Source organism: Scomber japonicus, chromosome 6 (genome assembly GCF_027409825.1).
Source record: "Scomber japonicus isolate fScoJap1 chromosome 6, fScoJap1.pri, whole genome shotgun sequence".
In the NCBI taxonomy this organism is placed as follows: domain Eukaryota; kingdom Metazoa; phylum Chordata; class Actinopteri; order Scombriformes; family Scombridae; genus Scomber; species Scomber japonicus.
In genome coordinates, this window is record NC_070583.1 from 1,566,284 (window position 1) to 1,589,715 (window position 23,432).

At 39.7% G+C, this 23,432-nt stretch overlaps 1 protein-coding gene across 1 annotated transcript in view; it reads left to right on the plus strand.

The window, feature by feature from the left end:
- Positions 1-20,916, plus strand: part of fat3a (FAT atypical cadherin 3a) — a 194,875-nt gene extending 173,959 nt beyond the window's left edge. Inside the window, exons 22-31 of the mRNA XM_053320639.1 lie at positions 1,619-1,753; positions 1,961-2,115; positions 3,734-3,982; positions 5,125-5,371; positions 6,859-7,012; positions 11,336-12,048; positions 14,872-14,985; positions 17,131-17,190; positions 17,924-17,959; positions 20,207-20,916. Coding sequence (XP_053176614.1) covers positions 1,619-1,753; positions 1,961-2,115; positions 3,734-3,982; positions 5,125-5,371; positions 6,859-7,012; positions 11,336-12,048; positions 14,872-14,985; positions 17,131-17,190; positions 17,924-17,959; positions 20,207-20,838 — 2,495 coding nt within the window. The 3' untranslated portion in view covers positions 20,839-20,916. The remainder of the gene's footprint in view (positions 1-1,618; positions 1,754-1,960; positions 2,116-3,733; positions 3,983-5,124; positions 5,372-6,858; positions 7,013-11,335; positions 12,049-14,871; positions 14,986-17,130; positions 17,191-17,923; positions 17,960-20,206) is intronic.
- Positions 20,917-23,432: the final 2,516 nt, after the last annotated feature.

The window sequence follows — 23,432 nt, forward strand, 5'->3', positions numbered from 1 at the left end:
TTTGGATTAACTGTCTAAGAGTGTATTCAATTCAGTTCAATTTTATTTATATAGTGCCAAATCACAACAAATGTTATCTCAAGGCACTTAATGCTTAATTTAGGTATAATGTTCCTGTCAAGAGATGATCATCATATCTATTAGTGTATATATTATAAATTATATAATTATATATTATTATTACATATTAATGTATTTTTTATTTTATTTTTCTTACACCAGTTAGTCTTAGTTTAGCTATTATGGTTCTTCTATATTATTGCAGCACTACTTGGGCATTTATTTAGGTTCCCTACCTTTATTGTGTTTAGGTGCACACAGTATATCAGAGGGCTTTGTTCAAAATTCCCCCTTGACTATGTAGTTTGGCACAATTTATAAATCCATTCAGTTTGTTTATCCATTTGTTTGTGCTGATCGGTTTATTTCTTCCATATGACCATAGTTAGGCCTTTTAAAGACGGTTTTAAAGCCACTACAGTTTTTTTCTGAATGCTTAAACACTGTGATTACAGTTGTCATAACAGTGATTCATCATGCTCTTTTTTGAAACCATTAACACTTGTAGCCAATGCATGTTCTCTGCTTTACACTCAGTTTGTAATATTATATCACAATCTTTTCAAAACTGTTAACACAACTCACTGTTTAACCCTCAGTTTGCAATTTAATAACACACTTTTAGCCAAACTGTAAACATTGATCCACTATTTTACCAATTGCCTTTCCACATTGGCACATGAAAATGCTTTTAGATAACCAGTTTGCTTACAAATCAGACCTTGAACACTATGCTGTGGATGAAGTCTTATAGTCAGACCCACAAAGAAGGTGAGATAAACCTAACACAAATGTTTTCGTTATTTGAATAGCATTAGAACATTTTGAGAGAAAAAACAAAAACAAACACTTTTTCACCTTATTTGTATTGATAGTTATGTACGGTGGCTGGTGCCACAGTGCAAAAGTGCAAAATAACATTACAAGGTGTTAAACAAACTGACATTATGCTTTATTTCATAGACATATACTTATATATGTCTATGCTTTATTTCATAGACATACATATATATGTCTATGCTTTATTTAGCAGCTGAGGAAGCATACTAGTGGACTGTAGCCGCTCACTTTATCACTTCCGGTACTTCGTACATTCCATTTCCGTGAAGATTGTGTTATTTGTGAACTTGTTTGGGCAGTGGTAAAAGTGTTTCACCACCATTTGTTTTCTAAAATGTACATTTGTTTTGTCCTTGGTAAAAGTGTTTTTCTCATGTCATTTTGTTGTATGATATGAAAAAATGTTTTCCAAAATGTAAATTGATCTAAAGCTTTGTAAAAGTTTTTCACACCTTGTAATGTTGTTTTGAACTTCCCGGCCACCGTAGCTATGTTCAGAATACACATCCATACTGTAGACATTTGGATACCTGTGTGTGTGTGTGTTAACTATATGTATGACAAAATGTTACTGCAAACTGCTGCCCTGCACACACAAGTGTGTGTGTGTGTGTGTGTGTGTGTGTGTGTGTGTGTGTGTGTGTGTGTGTGTGTGTGTGTGTGTGTGTGTGTGTGTGTGTGTGTGTGTGTGTATTTACATGTGTGTTTGTGTCTACAGATGCCAGCTGTGCTGTCCTGTCAGAACACTGTGAAGACCAGCCTTGTCCAGCAGACATGCAGTGTGTTTCAATTGAGGCCACCAGAGGGCGCTATGCTTGCCAGTGTCCACCTGGCAAACTGGGAGAATGTGCAGGTGTGTGTGTGTGTGTGTGTGTGTGTGTGTGTGTGTGTGTGTATGTGTGGTGTGTGTGTGTGTGTGTGTGTGGGTGTGTGTGTGTCAGAGAGAAAAGGAATGGAAACACCAGCCTCTGTATGAACTGGGATATCATATTTACTAAAGCAACTGCAATGTATTTCATTAATGTGTGTGTATGTGTGTGTGTGTTTGGGGTGCGTGCAGGCCATTCATCTTTGAGTTTCTCAGGAAACAGCTATATCAAGTATCAGCTGTCTGACCGTCTGCAGACGGAGCTGAAGCTCAGTTTAAGGATTAGAACGCTGCAGAGCCGAGGAATCATCATGTACACACACACTGATCCCTGTACCGTCCTCAAGGTAAGTGTGTAGACATGCACAGACAGGTACTGGTCTAGGCTTTGACATGTTTAAGGGATATCAGGCTCAGAGTTACTGCTCTGTTACGTGTTGGTGGAATCCTTGAGGTGGTGTTTGGTGTGATTTGTTCATTGATATTGACTGATATGGATATATATGATATATTTGTAGACTTAAGAATCTTCATTATTCTACTGTGAGTCATCAGAATTTTGGCACCAAATTGTCCTCTTGTGGTTGGCCAGTGCTTTCTCAGATGTGCATATACATTGTTCAATTTCACAAATGAGACTGATTTAGCTGTCTCCTACACCAGTCTGTTTCTGCAATATGTCAGTGGAAATATGACAAGAAGTGCAAAAAGTCAAATGTCTTACTATATTATGATGCTTTTACAATCAAATAGACATAAGATACATTGTACCTATAGATACGTCAGTTTTATAATTCATTTAGGGATTTGGCTTGAAAATCTGTAATATATAATCTGTCTGTAAAATGTTGTAAAGCCACAGAAGCATCTTGAGTGAGTTTCACATATCCACAGTGTGCAGTCATAGCCACTCATTAAAAATGTATATATATAAATATATATATAATATATATATGAATATGTTGGAGTGTCCCGGTTCGATTCCGGCCGGGGACCTATGCTGCAGGTCATTCCCCTCTCTCTCTTCCCATTTCCTGTCGGCCTCTCCGCCATCTACTATCAAAAATGAAGGCCCATCCATGCATCCATCTTCTGCCTAAGCAGAGGAGGAAAAATTAAGGCAAAAGCGCAAAAATAAATCTACATATAATATGAAACTTTTTCATATTAAAATGTCTAAAAATGTCTACACCTATGTATATGTTGTATTGAGTTGTGTACTTTTCCCAAACCCAGACAAATCTGTAATTTTAATTAAGATAATGACAACCCCTTTGTGCATGTGTCAGCGCTGTGTTTGTTGCCAGAAGCTGTCTAAATTCAGTTTTAAGGTCTGTTATGGTTTTTTAATCATATCTTTTGACTGGATGAAGGATTTTAGTCATTGGATCTTAAGTTATGATCTTAAGCTGAGCACATAAGCAGCTCAGCTCACAGCCCCTCTGGACAGTGTGAGAGAAACACTGAAACCTGAAAACTGCTTTAGTCAGTGTTTTTACCCGTTTTACCCGATTTGTTAGTTTTGGACCTTTGTGAATTATTCTGATAATTATCTTAAATTGTCTGGAAGCTTGGCTACCAACCCCTTTGAATGTTCAGTGTCTGCTGAGCAGTGCAGTGGAAACAAAAGTGAAACTGCTTTATTCAATGTTTGCATAATTCAGCTCCCGTAAAAACTTCCTGAACATTGAAAACAAAGAATCCTAACTACTAGAAGCTGACTGCGATGACAAAGTCAACCACTCCCATGATCCCACGCTACTTCGTAATGTCATCAAATGAAAGGAATAAAACACTGAAGAAAGACACACTTTTAACGAAAATGATCCTAACAAGGGATTTGAACAGTTTGTACTGTAGCATGTGTGGTATATCATAGCTCTCTGTGTGTGTGTGTGTGTGTGTGTGTGTGTGTGTGTGTGTGTGTGTGTGTGTGTGTTTGTATGTCTATGTGTGTGTGAGCAGTTGGAGGAGGGGAAGCTGTGGTTCCAGCTGGCCTGTGGACTTGGCAGCGTTGGGGGAGGTGGTGACAGTCCCGACATGTTGGGTATCTCCGGCCGTCGTATCAATGATGGCAGCTGGCACACAGTGGCGCTGGAGCTGAACCGCAACTTCAGCAGCTTGGCACTGGATGACAGTTACATAGAACAACGGCGTGGACCTCCCTTCATACAGCCTCTCGCTCCAGACAGAACCATCTACTTTGGGGCACTGGTTAGTCCATGCATAGCTGTAGTGGGAGCAGTGGTCATATAGTGACAGGGTTGGGGTATCCAGTGATGTGTTTAACAATATCTGTCAGAAGTATTTCTAGTGGCAACTAGTAAAATGTTGAGTGTAGTTTTCGTTATCATCTCTATTATTTTGCTGTGTGATCATATGTTAGACTACTAAATCTTTTCATTTCTGCACTGCTCAAACTACAATACAATAACTCCTCCAGACTGTCATGATGTTCATGTTGGGCCTAGAGTCTAGATATGTCTAGATGGGAGAATTATCGGACAATGGACGCATGGACACAGATAGGTAAAAGCCCGCTCAAGTCTAAACTGGCACTTATTCATATCTTAACATCAATGGTGCCAGAAGATCACACTCACTAATGAAACAGCAAGTTTACTCTTGAGATATATAGCCATCCAATCTTCACTGCTGTTTGTTTTTGAGGGTACATCATTTAACCGGTAGTTATAATCTGCTGGAGCAGACTTCTTTTAGGTCTGCAAAATAGTAAATCAAAGGCTTCAGTATTTCTCCCCTAGAATTTCCTTCCTGTCAGTGTGGAACAGTCTTTGAGCAGCATTTAGATTTTCATGTTGAAACAAACAAGTCTTATAAGGTATAATTTAACAACTGAATGAATGTGAAAATGAATATGAAATATGGTGTAATCTGGTATAATAGAGACCTCCTTTGTAGTTTGGGGTTGGACTGTTGTTGACATTTTGGTTACAAACATTCAACATTCATTTATTGTTACTTCCAAAAATGTTAGGTGCACAGGAATACTGAGAAAAAAAACAATGAACACAAGATTCAGGTGTAGATTCAAAATATAATGTTATAATGAATGGGATGAAGTAAACATATTGTAAATGACCCTCACAAAAACAGCTTGTAGCCTACAAACAACTGGATCTACCTTAGTTACTGCCACTGAATTTACAGCAGCCCATTTTTTCATTGCAGCTCAGAACCGTCAAAAAACAAAACAAACCATTCCCACTTAAGTGTTTTTGGGGGAGAAAATAAATAAAACCTTAATTATCAATGACTTTTGCAAACCTGATGATTAAGATGTTTTCTGTCTTCATATCTTGAAGTTAAATTCATGTATTAACTCCTGACCTCAGGTGCAGCAATCCAACTGGCGCAGCCTCATGGACTCCCAGAAGGACCCACGGGTGCTTGAGGGATTTCAGGGCTGCCTGGACTCAGTCATGCTGAATAACAACGAGCTGCCGCTGCAGAACAAGCGCTCACGCTACGCTGAGGTGGTAGGACTGACAGAGTTGAAACTGGGGTGTATCCTCTATCCTGACGCTTGCCTGCAGCAGCCTTGCCGCAATGGAGCCACCTGCACCAGCCTGCCCTCTGGTGGTGAGTAAGAACACTACAAACAGTACATTTACCACAGAATGAAAGCCTTGAAGAACTGTAGCCTTCACAGCTTTAATTTCACCTCCACATTTTGCAGGTTTATTTTAAGGTCATCATCATTAGCTAAAAATGGTGCTATTATGCTTTGATTCAAGTGCACTGTGTTACCAGAAAACAGATAATGAAATTCAGTAAAACAATCATTTGTTATAAGTTATACCTTTATGAAGCTGGACTACAGGCTGTTGTACTGGACTGGATTGCATTGCCAGCTCTTCTAATATATTGGCCTCTCTCTCTCTCTGTTTACATTTAATCATTGTAGTTGTGTTTAAATGACATATCTTAAATCAAACAAATTCATTTGTGACGTATTGTGATGTATTGGTTCATTTTCAAGATTAACTATATTTATAATCTTTTTAAAAATAACTGACAAATATATAATTTAATTTCTCCCCAAATTATTTAAAATGTCACTGTACATTTTAACAATTGTTACATGTTTGTGACATGTTTCTTCATTACCTTGAACACACACTACATGAACAATGGACTACGTCCTCCTGTTTACTGAAACAGGAGGAAGTAGTCCATTGTTCATGTAGTGTGTGTTCAAGGTAATGAAGAAACATGTCACCCAGTGCAGTAGGGTGACATGTTACCCTGCTGCACTGGCTTATTGATGTAGTTACAACAGTTGGAGTCCTTATGGCACATGGGAATTAGGAATAATTATAATACTATATCAGGCTCTGATACACACAAAATACTGAGTAGGATAGATAGATTGATCCCTCTCTTACAGTAAGCTGCAATTATTGCTGGTTTAGTTTTCCACATGGGATATGTTAACAATACGATACAAATATACAATCACCAGACCCTACACTCCACCCTACGGCCCTCCATCAGCCAAAACCAGACTCCATGTGTCGTGATCAGCAGCTGCTGGTTGAAATCCCCTCACTGTCTAAAGGAAAATAAATGCAGCAGCTGTAGTATCAGCACACAAGATGTGCTCCCAGCAGAGGAGTGTGGATTTGTGGTGACACTAGAGTGACAGTAGGCCTCACTGAACACTGCTCTAAGACTTCTCACATGTCATGCCACATGGCCTTCATTTACACTGTAATGAGTAAAACATCCTGGGAATTGTCATTAACACTATGGCATGGAAAGGTTAGTGTGTTTCTTTGTACACACAATAAAAACATGCTAATTTCCTACATTTTCTTACAAGTGTGTATTTATGACTTTAAGCAGTGTGTGTGTGTGTGTGTGTGTCTGTGTCTGTGTGTGTGTGTGTGTGTGTGTGTGTGTGTGTTTTAATTATGTGTGTGGGTGAACACATTTTCCCAAAGGGTTGTTTGTTTTTTTGTTTTGGCCATTTAATTTTCTCTCAGTGTTGTAAACACTGCACTGAATGCTCTGAATTCATAATGAAGTCTGTTTCCTTGTTCCCCTCTGTGCTGTCTGCCTGCCAGGATTCTTCTGCAGCTGTAACCCCCAGTACACTGGAGGGCGCTGTGAGGTGGAGATAACTGCGTGTGTCCCCAACCCATGTCAGAATGGCGGTGTGTGTAAGGCCATTGGCAATGCCTTCCTCTGCAGCTGCAGGAGAGGCTTCAAGGGTTTGACGTGAGTTACAGTACAAACACACAGCCCTCAACTGAAAATACTTAAAGGGTTGCTTCACTCAAATTCTGATATAACTATTATTAATTAATTGTAATTTCTAATATTTTTGTCATACTTGCAAGTGCAGTGTAAAGTAAAGTAATGGAACAGACAGATTTCCTGATTAAAAGGGAAAAAACTACTTGACACAAATAAACTAGTAATTTAAACAGCATTAAACCCAAGCTTTTTTATTCATATTTTTTTATCCATATACAGTCATGTGAAAAAATTAGGACACCCTGTTAAACATTCAGTTCTTTATTAAGAAATGTTCACATTATCAATGTCTAATCTTGTTGATATTTATCTCTGGAAAAGAATAATAAGAATAAGAATAATAGCTAGTGTTACCCCCTTTGGCTGAAATAACTTCAATGAGACGCTTCTTGTAGCCATCTACCAGTCTCTGACATCGGTCTGAGGAAATTTTGCCCCACTCCTCAACACAGAATTCTTTCAGCTGTGAGATGTTTGAGGGGTTTCTTGCATGTACAGCCCATTTCAAGTCACCCCACAGCATCTCAATAGGATTAAGATCTGGGCTTTGACTCGGCCATTCCAGGACTCTCCATTTCTTACTTTTCAGCCAGTCCTTGGTGGATTTACTGGTATGTTTTGGGTCATTGTCATGTTGCAGGGTCCAGTTCCGCTTCAGCTTTAATTTTTTTACAGATGGTCTCATATCAAGCACCCTCTGATACACAGTAGAATTCATAGTGGATTCTATGATGGTGAGCCAGCCAGGTCCTGCTACAGCAAAGCATCCCCAAACCATGACACCACCTCCATGCGTCACAGTTGGTATGAGGTTCTTTTCCTGGAATGATGTATTTGGTCACGCCAAACATGTCCTCTGCTCTGATGTCCAAATAATTCAATTTTAGACTTGTCTGTCCAAAGAACATTATTCCAGAAGTCCTGGTCTTTGTCTACATTCTCTCTGGCAAACTTCAGTCTGGCCTTCACATTTTTCTTAGACAGCAAAGGTTTCCTTCTTGCACACCTCCCATGAAAATTTAACTTGTGTAGTCTTTTTCTGATTGTAGAGGCATGCACTTTCACATCAACAGTAGCAAGAGTGTCCCGTGATGACATTTTAGGGTTTTTGGTGATTTCTTTAAGCATCTTGCAGTCTGCTCTCGGGGTGAACTTGCTTGGACGGCCAGACCTGGGCATGTTAGCTGTTGTTTTGAATGTCCTCCACTTGTATGTTATTTTCCGGACAGTGGAATGGCTGATTTCAAATTCTTTTGAGATCTTTTTAAATCCCTTACCAGACTCATAAGCTGCTACAATCTTCTTTCTGAAGGCCCCAGACAGTTCTTTCGATCTCACCATGGTGCTCACTCTCATTTCAACAGTCAGGGGCACACCAAACTAAATGTTTGGGGTTTAAATAGGGCAAGCCTCCTTCAAAATGCTGGGTAACAATGTTCTGATCATTTGCACTTGATGTGATACACCTGTGTGTGATTTTAGCCATTTTAAGTGGGAATGAATGTGGGGGTGTCCTAATTTATTCCTCACCAGAAATTGCATTTTTTTTAAATTACATTTATAGAAAGTTTTAAAAAGTATTTTCTTCATTTTTAATTGTTTAGTTATATTACTTGTAATTAATGTGTCAGTATTGTTAAAATTGATTGATTTTTGGGTTTTGAGATATCTAACAAGTCAATGGAGGTGAGTAGAATTCAATTTGTTAGGGTAACAGAATTAAATTCAAAAACTTTAACAGCTATATCTCTTTCTAAACTTGTGTCCATCTTATGTATGCACTAGACAATACACAGTAAACTGGCCCATTAAAGCCATAAAAGCAAAAAGGAAAAAGGAAAAAAATGACCTGTTATCATATACATGAAACAGGTAGGAACATTACATTAAAGCTGGTGTTCAGCAAACTAGAACTCAGTGTATTGAGTGCTTATGGTGTTTGCTGCCACAGGGTGGCAGTGTGACATTATAGTTTGTATATGTGTAGTTTGTGTATATCAGTATATTGTCTATTGTTTCCTCATACACAGCACCTTGTCTTGTTTGTCACATTTTCCAGATGCCATTAGAATTCCATTGCTTTTAAAGTAAATGCAGTGTGGCAGCTGAAAGGATAGAAGAACACACTGAATTTAATCCTCACACACAAATTGACTTTATACACAATATTATATGCAATTTGATTGACTTATTTTGTCGAAGCCTGCTTCTTTACAGAATTCAGAAGTTTCATAAATGAAAACTCTTGGGAATTACTCAGATCTGAAAATTTCCCACATCACAAAATGTCAAATCTAAACCTCCTGTACACCATTAAAAATGTTTCACTCATCTTTCATAGCTGCACACAGCATTCTGCATCACTCTCCAAATTTAAGCAGTCCTAGATTAAATGTTTAGTTTATTATTCAATTTTTTTAAACTTCCAATTCACGGGTTAGAGTATTTTGTTGATGCTGTGGTAAAAATAGATCTCCAATTGACCCTCACCCTTCACCAGCTACCCTCTGTTCCCCCCAACTTCCCATCAAAGGAATGTCCATGTGTTAAGTACAGACCTGCAGTCAGGATGCGGTTAGACTAACTTAGTAGAAATACTGAAAGCAGGATTTCCCCCTGCTAGCATGGCTGTGATTGTACAGATATTAATATGTTATTAAGTTATTTACACAAGATTTTACATGTGTGTTTAACCAGACATTTTAGAATGACAGGTTGTGGTTTTAGAGGGAGGACGATACCGGAACTCTATTTTGTTTGAACAACAGTTTATCCACCAAATACTTAAAGTGTCTCTGTGTGTAGCACATGTTGCCAGATACAGATGGTAACCATAGCTTTTAGTCTCTGGACAGACACAATGGTACCAAGCCTGGCAGCCTCCAGGTGACAACACAAGGAGGCTATGCTGAGGCATTGCATATGGCTGTTTATCAAGAAATAGTTCAGTACTTAACTCACACATTGCCATTTTTACATGTTTGTTTGTGTACAGATTAAACATCAGATACAGAGATACATGATATTAACTAGTGTAGTTGTATTTCTGGACTTTGTACAGAGTTGCCACTGCTTTCAGGCTTTATGCTAAGCTGTACCAACCACATCCTGACTCCAGCTCTGACCACATATCACAACTGGAAAAGGAGAAAACAAGAGAATTTCCATTTCCTACATTTTGAACTGGAGACCAACCAGTGCTCCTATGCTAGAGGAACTACCTGACAACAGATTGTCGATATGTCAATTTTGTTTGTAATTTTATTAAACGTATATATTTAAGAATATCCACCATGTGAGCACAATATAAACTGAAACATATAGGATCTTAAAACTGAAACTTACAGTCACAAAGCATCACAGATGGAGCCCAACTCATTTGATATTGTACTTCACTGCAAATGAGCTATTAATGAAATGGCCAAAAGCCAGTTGACACTGACGGACTTTTGTATTGCTGGGAAAATGAGGTCCCAGTTGCTGTTCAGTTGCCTGCCTTGCCTGATTGGTTCTTCGTCTTGTTAGGACAATATAATATACATTATATATTGTGTATTATCCTGTTTCAGATTTGAAAGCACATTGCTTCACTGAAACATTCAAGATCATTTTACGCATTTTTGCAGTTGAAAAAATACTTCCTAAGCGGTGCTCCTCAGTAAAGATGCCAAAATTTAAACATGTTGCAATCTAGAGTAGCAGCTGATCCAAGCTATGCTGTATTCTGCATTCTTTATTCCATCCCTGTAATACTGAAGATATTCAATTCTCTCACGTTTTCGCATCTTTCGGTTTCCTTCCTTTTTTTCTGACCATACACATTTCCCACATTTTCCCAGATAACTTTAGGATCTCTACTATAATTTAAAATCAGGTTTTCAGGTTTTATGGGCTTGTACTGACCATCCCATTGATTTTTAAATGAGGTTTAAATATGTCAAGATCTGTAAAAAATCTAGATTAATTAAAAAAAAAACTATCCTTTTCATGTAACAAGAACAAAGTACTTCACCAACTTGATTTAAATCATTTCCTCAACAGCCTTCACCAGTGACCTTAAACTCTCTATGAATTTCTTAAAAGTTCAATTTGATTAGATTTTTCAAACACAGCAGACTCGTACACTCATGTGAAGACAAAGGGATTGTGTTGTGATTCATTCTTTTTTTATTTGAGTATTTTGCTTCCTCTGTTTTGACACTTAATTGAGCAGTACAAAGTTGTTCATACACCATCATCTCACACCAGTCTCTTCCCTCTTTCCTCCATCCCTCCATCTTGTAGCTGTGAGGAAGATGTGAACGAATGTGACCACAGCAATCCAGAGGGTGAGTGTGAGAACGGCGGCATCTGTGTCAACACTCATGGTTCCTTCTACTGTAACTGCACAGTAGGCTTTGTGGGCCAGCGCTGCAGCCTACGACCCGTTGTTGTCCCTGACATGCAGGCGGGCCATGCTGTGGTCGGTAAAGAGGAGCTTATTGGCATTGCTGTGGTGCTTTTTGTCATCATCACCCTCATCATCCTCTTCATCGCTTTCCGCAAGAAGGTCTTCCAGAAGAACTACTCGCGGAACAATCTTTCTCTGGTCCAGGACCCTGCCACAGCAGCCCTCCTCAACAAGGCCAATGGTGTTCAATTTAAGACCCTGCACTGCACACCTGGAGACCCTCTGAACCTGTACTCAGAGCCAGGCCTAGGGCCCACAGTGGTGGGAGGAGGTGGGATGATGGGACCCCCACAGGTGCCTGTGAGGCCCATGGCATACACACCCTGTTTCCAAGGAGACCCACGGTCCACGCTAGAGAAGATGGTGGATGGGCGCACTGTGGAGCATACAGAGATGAGCACCTTTCACCCAGAGTCACCAAGGATCTTGTCGGGTACCACCAGGAGAGGGGTGGTGGTGTGCAGCGTGGCCCCCAATCTGCCCCCAGTGTCACCATGTCGCTCAGACTGTGACTCCATACGCAAGAGTCCATGGGACAGTGATGATGGTAAGTGTGTGTGTGAGTGTGCTTGCTCGAGTTTTTACAGTCATCCAGTCCTTAAATCATCATGTTGAACAATAAAACATGAAATGGACTTTATTAGATCACGTAATACACAGTCTTTTTGTTTCAGAGAGACAGTAAACCTGCCTGTTTCTGTAGATAATGGGAGTATAACTTAACATAACTGTGCATAGAGAACTTTTACATTTAAATTCTGCTTCATGGCTCTATGTAATTAATAGTTTTTCATCAGACAGTAGCTTCATATAATGCAATACATCAACAGACCATCTGCCATTGGTCTTAGGAACGATTGGCTCTGACTATTACACTTACAGTAGTAGCCACTTCAAAGTTCCCCTCCAAGCTGAATGCCAGCTGAATGGCAGCCGACTCCCAGCCAAGTTCCAGCCAAGTTCCAGCTGAGTTCCAGCAGCTGGAACGACCCCCTCTTGAATCTAACACAAAAAACGAAAAAAAGCGCCTTTTCGTATTTTAATTTTAGGCTCAGATAAATAATACGAAATGACAAAAACGGACCACTATATTTGATTATGTGCAAAATTCAGCACATTTGTGCCAACCAACCCTGGTCTATTCAGTGCTTTAAGCCAGGTAAACCCATCCACCTTATTAGCATTATCATTGCTCAACCTTTTGTTTGGGCTTAATGGGCCATTTGGTTCCATTGTCACACAAATCACGCACAGAGATCAGAATAGTGTTCATGGACGTCGGAACTATTTTCTGAGAGGGGTCACTGTGAGCTTTCATAATAGTCAGATCTCTCCTGCGTCATGGTGCTGCGCAGCCAGGTTTTCAGCCTGCGCAAGGCTGAGAAAGAGCGCTCAGATGCCGCGACAGATATGGGCCAGACAGAGTTGAATGAGCATTAATTATATGAAAAAGATAAATATAAGTCAGACAAATTGAGTTTAAATTCAGATTCGTTATAATTATTACAGTAACTAACTAGTTAATTAACTATTGGTGTAAAACTGAAAACTCAACCACACATAGGTGCTGGACAGAGTGGGGGCACTACACACCATCTGCAACTACACACCTCACTCACTTAGAAAAGATGTAAAACTGAAAACTCAACCACACATACAGTAGCATATGTGCTGGATATAGTGGGGGCACAGACAGTGTCTTGATCTTGATTTTCAGTGGGGGAGGTGTCCAGCTCGAAGGTGATGGGTTGATGGGGATGGTTGCAGTACTGTCCCATTGTCTTTCAAAGTGAATGCCCCCCGTCCCCCGCTGGCCCGCACTCACATTACCTCAAAACCCAAGTGTACTCAAGTACAGTTGCCTCCGACACATAGCCTACGTTGCGAGAAAACATAACGCTGTTGCGCCGGTAACACACAACACAGCCGATCAATTAACACAACGCACTATGATTAAAAAGTACGAGCATGTTCTTCTGAGTCATGCCTGAGTCATGCAGTAGCCTGCTACAGATACTTGTGTAAAAAAGACACACTGATTTCCTTCATGCTCGCAGCCTCTCCAGCAGCAGCTGAACAGACTTAGTTTAACTGAATGACTTAGAAGTCGCCAAATGACTTACTTTAACGAATTTCGTTAGTTTATATAATGCAGATTTGTAAAATATTACTTTTATGAGGGTCACAGTCACGGACTGTAGAAACGTAGCATTTCATAATTGTGGTAGCAGCGGTGCAGCAGATGTAATGAAGTCCAGGCAGCACGCTGTATGCAAACTAATATTAAGCCTATAGCCTATTCATTATAATGTTGATGGACATAAATTGAGTTATTTTGCCTTAATAATGATAAAATAATACACAAAAAAATGGTCGGATTGGGAACCCATATAATATTAACACTAGTTATTAAATAGCGCGTCCTGTTTTAAATCAGTAGACTGGGTTTGTGTCATGGGCTATTTCTTGGTTTGACAGTGACAGTGATCAGTGATCAGTCAGAGGAATTGTTAAGTGTCCGCGAGTGTTTCCTGTGACAGACGGTGTCCTGTCAGATGTAGGGCAGCTTCAATTGCATCCTTACTTTCTAATGGATTAACTATATTGTACCCTTCATTAGGCGACTTTATACAGAAGAATAGAAGTAAAACATGTAATATAAGTGTATATAATATTTAGCCGCGTATTTTAATCAGGTTTAATCACAGGGTTGTAACGTGATGAATCCAGTTAATTTTTTTAATCGTTGGGACAGCCTAGTCTTTTCTATGAGCAGTGGGTCTAAACACGCTGCTCCTCCCCGTGGACAAATGAGGCATTGCAGCTGGTTTTCACTCAGGCAGCTTAGGGGCGTTTCCAGTCGGGACCTCATTGACCACGTCATCGCGGGGGGATCACATTTCCCCCCTGCTTCCATTATCGGCCAGCCAAGGACCGGTCAAGGACCAGTCAAGGAGCCATCAAGGAAACACGGGAACTTTGAAATGGCTTCATCTGTACACTTTGAAAAAATCAATAATACAAAATAAAGATTTCACCTCACTTATCCAAGGATATGCATTTAAAATGTTAATGTTCTTCACCTATGGGAACAGTAGGCCCATGTGTAGCCAATATAAACCTTAAAGAGAAAAAGTATTGCAAATTTGTAGCAAATTAATGAATAATCTTTTTCAACTGCACTCTAAATCCTACAATGACCTTAAAGTAAGCTACCATGCATTCATACATGGTGGACAGGATTGCTTCATTCAAACCTGAATAACTTTGATGTGTTTATAGGTTAGGGAGGGTTGCAGCAAAAGGCTGTTTTCTTTATTTGTGTATCTGTTTTATAATCTGGCCCTTGACCCCTGGCCTCTCTCTGCAGGCAAGATGGTTGACATGGCAGAAGAAGTAACATGTTTCTCAGGGAGCAACAAAGGAAGTAACTCAGAGGTCCAATCACTGAGCTCTTTCCAGTCTGACTCCTGTGATGACAATGGTAAGACACACCTGTTTCACAAACTCAGTGACTTATGGTGCTTTTCCACTATACAGTTCCAGCACTACTCGACTTGACTCGGCTCAGTTTGGTTCCAGGAACGACATTTTCCATGACTATAATACCTACTCAATGTGGGCAGGGTCATCATAGCACAGCTGTGCGAAACTGCCATGACTTCGTTTTATATGCGACACAAACACATAAACAATGGAGGACATGGAGGCAATGGTGTACTTGCTGCTGTATGTGGCTTTCTGTCACGCACAAAGCAAGAAAATTGAGCCGAATTGCTGTAACGCTGTTGCTGGTATTTAAAAATGCCGGGTTTGATTCTTGTGTGGGACGGCTCATGACTCTTCCAGTGATGACTCTCTGACCAATCAGTGGCCGGCAGTCTGTTGATGTCACATTTAGTATCGGCTCAGCTCGCTTGGAACCTCAGCAGAGCAGGTACTAAAAAAGTAGCAGGTACCAGGTACTATTCCTGATGGAAACACAAAAAAAACCAAGAAGAGTTGAGTCGAGTCGAGCTGAGTAGTGCTAGAACTGTATAGTGGAAAAGCCCCATTAGTGTTTTCAGCAATCATGGGTTAGGTAGGGTTCTCAGAATATTTAAGTTCTCCAGAGTTTCGGTTCTTTTAAGTGTGGTTATTTTCAAGTTTTTTTGTTTTTTTTTATGCTTGTTTATTATTTGCTTACACTGGGCATGTCTTTCTTTAGCTTGAAATTTTGCTCATCAATATCCATGCAAATATCAATGCTATCCATATACATGGTGTTATGCTTTTCATACATTTGTGAGAAAACGTTGGTGAACTATTTGGTTGTAAAATGCCCCATTTGTTAAACCTTATAATGATATCAATAAACCACTTAAACTATGCTATTGTATTTTTCATGTTGTTTGAGCAGTTCCAGTCTGGCAAAGAACACCTCTGTCAGAATTCAAAGACATGGTAATTAGTGTTACATTCTTGAGTCAAGAAATTTAAGAGTGAAAGTGTCCTCTGCTGTCTTCTAAATAATTAGAAGTAATACGGAAGTGATGATATAAACCCTCAGTTAGCAGTAGTCAGAGGCCTTGGGTGTATGCAGCACAGTAAGAGAGAGGAAAAGGAAAGAGACTACAGTATGAGAAAAAGGACACAGAGAGTCTTCATTCTAACACACAGTTTTAGTTCTTCTCATTTATTTTTCAAGTTTATATTATGGAGACATGAGAGCCACTGGTAATTTACCAACGTTCTTGCTGAGACATATTACATTTAGTCACAGTATAACAGTTTTAAAACAAAAGTATTGTGAGTTTAGCTGCACTGCACCATCACCACTAGTTGATGCAAAATGCATTCTCGAATACTTCAATCAGAGTGCACAAAAGTCAGCTCCAAAAACAATTTGTCTGAGCAACAAGACTAAGGAGCATGCCCTTGAGCTGTAACTCATGTTCTACACATGCATTTATTTGCAAATATTGCACTCTCAATTATTCACAAACTTTTTCTCACAACTGTGCATAGATCATGTGATGAGGAGGCTGCTGATGTTGATGTTTTTGGTCGTGTTTGTGCAGGCTAGTTGTTGTTGTTGTTTGTTCTCGCTAGGTTTTATTTGGAGTTCATAACGTTCTTTCACTTTTCAGATTGCTCAGGTCTCCAGAATGTCAGCTTCTTTGCCTCTAATAATATATCATATAATTGAATATGTTAATTTTGCCTTGGCCACATAAACACTGTTGTCATTGTCATCCCTATGCTTGCTGTTGTCATTAAATGAGGAAGTGTTGTGTCTACACTAAACAAAAAGCAATCGCAATGAATGAGTTAGTGGTTTGTTTGTTTTGTCTCAACTTTTGTTCTCATGTGGCTTTGTTTTTTTGTTTTTTAACAAGAACTATTTCCACTATAGTATAGTCTAAATATAGTATAGGAGAAATCACCCCCAAACATCAAAATCAGCACAAACACTCAATCAGGGAAAAGGAAGAGCACATAGCCCTTTCTGCAGACAGGACTGGCAGTTGTGAGTAGCCATAAGAAATGCTGCAGGTGTGATGGGACACCCTTGACCAACACTGTGACAAGCATTTTTTCATTTTGAATGATTGTATTTCAAGACTTATCTCCTTTTTCCCTCCACAAGCCTCCATAGTGACCGTCATTCGACTGGTCAATGATGCAGTCGACACAATCGAAAGTGAAGGTACCATGTCTCATTCCCTTTGTGTCTCACCTCTCACTCTTCCACTTTTTTCTTTTCTCAGTCTTTTCATTGCAGTATCTCCTCTGAAAGAGGTGTCTTAAGTTACATGCCTAAGCTAAATATACTCTGTGTGTGAAGTATTTTTCAAATTAACTCTACTATACATACATTGATTCTCCGTATGTCCAGTCTTTTCTCACACATTGTCAGACTTAGTAGTAAGTAGTAGTAAGCCCAACCCACTTCCAGGTTAGCATCTTTTCGACTGGCTTCTGGTTCTCAGTACATATGAAAACTAAACCAAAAAAAGGTATAATAAAAGAAGCAAATACATGTAAGTTGGTTTTTGATCAAGCTCTGTGTGTGCGGTTTAAAAATACCAATCTGTGTGCTGAAAATGTGGAGAAAAGCCTAAACACTGGAAACCACTCCACTTACAGACACAAACCAGATGCAAAACAAGGGCAAATTGTGCTCAGATGTAGAACTTTATGGGCAGGTTTTGTACCAGCATATCATTAGCACAAACTCTTGTGGATTGCGCCTTAAAACAGAGCAGATTGCAGGTACAAATGCTGCCCAATTCATGGTGCTATTAATGGGTGCAATCCATTCTTTGTGGCCATAATGGTTATACACACAAATGAGGAAATGGGGAAAGTAGAGAGACTGTAAAGACATACTCACAATGAAATGCTAAAGGCCTCTGTCATGTTGTTCTTCTATCTGACAGTGTCAGTCATGGACCAAAGTCAAACCTACAATAGAGGTGACTACACTAACCCCCCAACCTACCCCATCTCCTACCTACCCACATAAAAATCTATATCTGTCTGTCTGTCTGTCTACCTGCATGGAGTCGACAACATAGTAATCACTCAATGAAAAGAACTTGGTTTGTGCAGTAACTAAATTTATATAGTTAATAGTCCATATTAAGCTGCATGCCAGTCAGCAGGGTTTTTTTCAACTTTTTCAGCGTTCGTAATATCCCAATAACTGTAACTTATTCTTTTGCCTGGCTATCACAGGGGCTTAATGGACAGAAGATGTTGGTTGGGCAGGGTTAGGGTTAGGGTTAGGGTTAGTACTTGCATAGAGCTTTTCTAGTCGTTATATCCACTCAAAGCGCTTTTACACTACATGTCACATTCACTCATTCACACACATTCATATACTGATGACAGGAGCACAGGGTGTTAACCTGCTCATCAGGAGGTAACTAACCATTCATACATGTTCATATACCTTTGGCACAGCAATGGGAGCAATTTTGGGTTAAGTATCTTGCCCAAGGACACGTTGACATGTGGACTGGAAGAGCCAGAACCTCCTATCTTCCAATTAGTGGACGACTGCTCTACCTCCTGAGCCACAGCCGCCCCATAACCCCTCATAACTAGGCAACTATTTGGTCCTGAGCAAGATAAGTTTCCAAATTTGTATTAAATTGGGTAACCTGTTGAACCTTGACTAAAGCGCAACATACAGTAGTTAATTTATTTTATCTCGAAGATAGTCTATCCTGAGTGAAATGATTTTGTCTACGCCCTGTATCTTTTTATCCATGTGTATACCCAGCTGCACTTTCATACTTTCTGTCATTGGTAAATTCCTGCCCTTAGTAGTAGCTCTTTGTTTGTGTGTATGTGATTTGATATGAGTTGATACCCCTCCCACAGCTTGTTGGCTACATACCAGGACAGTCACCGGTCCTTGTCCCTACTCTGCCTCTTTTGCCTGCCACCTCTTACCTTACTGCATCTTACCATGTCACTTGTTTGAATTTTTATCCTCAGCCTGTGATGGTACTGTACAACCTCAGTCTGCCCATGTTTTTTGTTCTGCTTTGATGCATGATTGTCTTTTTGTTTTTTGTTGTTGGTAGATTATCCTTTTGGTCAACCAAACCTTTAATGATGAGAATCATAATTTCTATGTCATTGACTCCAGTCCTCAGTGCTGAAACCTTAGCATATCCTAATTAGGTCCCATTTCAAAGTCAACAATCAAGCAATCAATTTGTATTCAGATAGCACCAAAACAAAATTCATCTCAAGGCACCTTTCACATTGAGCAGGTCTAGACCATATGCTGAAAAGTAAGAACTTTTTCTCAACTTTTCAGGAAACCATCATATCCTTGGCAGATTCAAAATCCATGTCGGTTACCTCTATATGTTGAGTTTGACAAGTCTTTATCGACATGTGGCAAACACATGTGACCACATCGTATTTACTATGTGGTCATCACTGGATGACCACAATTAGATGTAAATAAAGGAAGCCAGTAATAACTTTTGGTTGTTGTTGTTAGAAGTCTGGACATGTTCACCCCTAACTGTTAAAATCATTTATACACGCAAGGATTGAAATGATATGGCTATAATCACCATCAACCTGATACATTCTTTGTTATCATGTGTTACTGAAAAGTGAAATGGCACAACCTTTTTACAGTTCTTCAAGCTAACTGTCCCTCAGCATGTGCAAATCGTTTGAGAGCAGAGCAATCATTATTCACATGACCATAAGAGGTCACTTCTCAGGAAAACATAAATCAAATGATATTTGAATCTACTGATAACACACATGCTAGACTGACCAATAGGAAAATCTACCGAATATTTGAGGTATCCCTCTAACATGTTTTTGAGCCCTTCATCATGGCTTAAGTGCTTCAGTGCTCCATCTAGCTCAGCATGCTGTGACATGTGTAACCCCACCTGCAAAGGCTCTTGTTGTGCATGTCATGTGTACTTCAAGATCACATATTTTCTTGTGCAGGTCGTGCTTTGTCATGTTCTGGACCTTCAAGACCTCTGTGTATTGAGGTTGTAACTGAGTGTGTTTAAAGTGCATTCTGAAGGCATGTCTGCTGCACAACTCCCCAAGCAAGAGACAAGTGTGTTGGACGATCATAATCCGACACTACAGCTCAGCCCTACAGAGGGCTGTTCGCTCATAACATTTTCACTGTCAAGACTGTCAATAACCATCTTTCTTTCTACTGTCAGCATATCACTGGGACACTTCAGACTGGATGCCAAGCACCAGGCTCTCGGACATTGAGGAGGTGCCGGCCTATGAGGCAGGTCCTGGAAGGGATGTAGCAGGCTCAGCCCCCCGCCTTGGAGGAAGCACTCGTGAACTGGAGTCAGATTACTACCTGGGGGGCTATGACATCGACAGTGACTATCCCCCTCCCCACGAAGAAGAGTTCTTGAGCCAAGACCAGTTGCCTCCTCCATTGCCCACTGGTGAGGACTATCCAGAGCCCTACACACCACTACTTGCCAACCCGCCACTTTCCAAGGAGAGCACCTTGAGCTCTGGCAGCAGTGGACATCAGAATGCCAGGCCACACTTCCACCCTAGCCAGTACCTGCCTCCCCACCAGCTGACTCTTGGGGAAGTGCCGCATGGGGACTTCAGCACTTCAACAAGTGAGATAAGCCCAGGAAATGGGGGCACTGAGGACTCTGTGTCACTAAATATGCGACTCTCTGTTGGCGCTTCATCAGCCTCAGACGTGTCAGCCCCCTGTGGGCTGGAAGACTCTGAACATGGTAGTGATTTTGACAGTATGGACGAGCTACGTCGGGGGGTGACCATCATCACTGATTCACAGCAACAGACTGAGGTGTGATTGACTGACCTGTATAGATGCCAGAGGAGGTATAATGGACCAGAAGGGGCATAACATTGGTGCAGATGGATGCACAGATGTTACCACAGCAATTCTAATTCTAGAACCATAGACTCTTAAAATGACCTTAAAACCACATTTCATTAGTTTTAAGCACTATCCTCCAGTGCAACTCTGTTCAAAAATTGTACAACAAACTCTGTGTGTTGATAGTCCTGTCTTGGCTGTGCAGAACAGTTCGAAGTGTCCTTCTTAGGACAATAGGGAATCATTTGTAATGTGAAATGAATGGGATAGAGAATGTGAATAAGAAAGACTAATCCATTAGAGATTAAAATTTAGAGATGTGGTGGAGAAAAAATAAAAAAGAGAAGGGGTAATCATGTAAGTGAAAGGGTTGTTTGGTTCCCCATTCCTTCACTGGGACTCATCAGACCACTTGTTTCTAAAAAGACACAAATCCCCATTTTCCTCTTCTTTCTCATTGGATTTGTACATTTTGTAGTGCTCCAAGCTTGTACAGACTTTGTAAAATAGTATGACCTTACTGGTAGAAAGGTATGAAACAATGTTCTGGCCGCATTTCAAAAAACCATTTATTTGATTTAATATGGAAACATTGAAACAATCAAGACCCCTGCCACCCCACCCCACCTCCATCAAGCCATGACAGCCAATCTCTCTCATTAGCCCAAAAATGTTCAATTTGTCATCCATTTTCCAGCTTTCATTTTTTGCACCAAGTATTTTACAGAAGCCAAGAGCTGCTGTAGTTGCTAATTAGTGCCTGTTTTTTCATTATTAAAACTTTATCTTATCTCCACATAAGAAACTGTAAGAGATTTACTCTTTGACGTTTTAATTCTAATATTATATATATATATATATATATATATATATATATATATATATATATATATATATATAAGTTGTCAGGACATACATTTTTCATTGTGTTAGGATAGGAGGCATATGTCCTTCATTGCCTGACCAAAACTATTTCAGACTGGTGGTGGAAAAGAAATACATTTTCTCAAGTACTGTACTTGACTGTACTGTATTTTCATCTTATGCAGCTTTTTACTTCTACTTCACTAGCCTTCAGTGGGAAGGCCTTGTTATTATTATTATTATTATTAGACCGTTTTAATTACTGTTACTTTGCAGAATGACATTTTGCAAACAAAGCATTAATTCAGCTCCATGAAAGAAAAGGCTCTGTATTTTGTGGGAGCTCACAAAGGATCCGAGCAGCAACAACCCTTTCTAGTCTTCTGACCACTCAAAGTGCCAAATTGCTCATTTGACACCTTGCTAATCATTCACACACACACACACACTCACATACCAATGGCACAGCCTTCAGGAGCGATTTTGATCACTGTCTTGCCCAAGGACACTTAGTTAGTGGACCACCCGCATTACCTCCTGAGCCACAGTCGTCCAACAATGCACACAAAGAGGAGTTTCAGATTAGAATGGCCTATTGTACACCTGTATGAATTTGAGCTGGTAGCCAGGAAGTTACTGAAAGAAGCAGTAATTGTGAAGCAGCTCATGCCAACCAGCTAATGTAAATGGTACTTAAGGAATAACTCACCCACTGAATAGTCTTGGAAATAAATGAGACCTCAAAAATATATCTTGTAAAGATGAGATAAGACATTATCATGAAAAAATGTTGTATCTTCAGATAACAAGATAGTTTAAAAGTAATTTTAACATATAAAGGTTGGAAATATATATCAGCAACCACAGCTACTCTCGGCTTCAGTCATCTTGTTTTGTGGAATTGTTTTATTTATGTTGCACTAGTGATTTGATGTTGGCTTGACATGATGTTTTTGGTGACATTTTGTGCCATATTCAGAAATCCTACAGGTCTTGGTGACGATATGTCACTGTAATTGTTAATTCTTTATAACAAGACAGTTCAAAAGACACATTGCAACTGTAGAACAAAAACCTTTGGCAAAAATTGTTGACAGCACCAGCTGCATTCTGCTGTGATGTCCATCTCTTATTTGGTTTGATCTGTTGATGTTGTTGCACCATGGATGGCATTAAACATCTATCAGCATTGCATTTAAGTGTTGTCTGGAACTAGCATTTTCACCATGTCTGCAGAGAGAAGTCAGTAATGGCTTAGTTTCCATCTGGCCTCCAGGCCAGACAGCACATCTTCCTGCTTGAGATCGTCACTGTGTGTACTATAATCTGCCTGATACACTCGGGCATGCAGCTCCTTTTTTCTTTGTGTTTAAATCTCTGTACAGTGTACATATCTAGGTTGTTAAAATGCAGATTTTGTAGATATGGAATTGCAATCCTGAACTGCCTTTGAGGATTTTTGGACTGTATATTGTGAATGTGGACAATAAGAGAAGGTGGAATAGCAATTATTTTCACATCATTTCTCCTTTACCACTGACTCTTCTCTCAAAGTTGTGTTTACTCTTTTAGCATTGCTTTTTAATTCCACATGAATGCCATTTCAATATTATAGATTGATTTTGCACAGTATTAAATCCAGTCATTACATCTCAGCAAAGGAAATGTTTTGTTTTGTTAAACATTGTTATGGTACTAAGGGA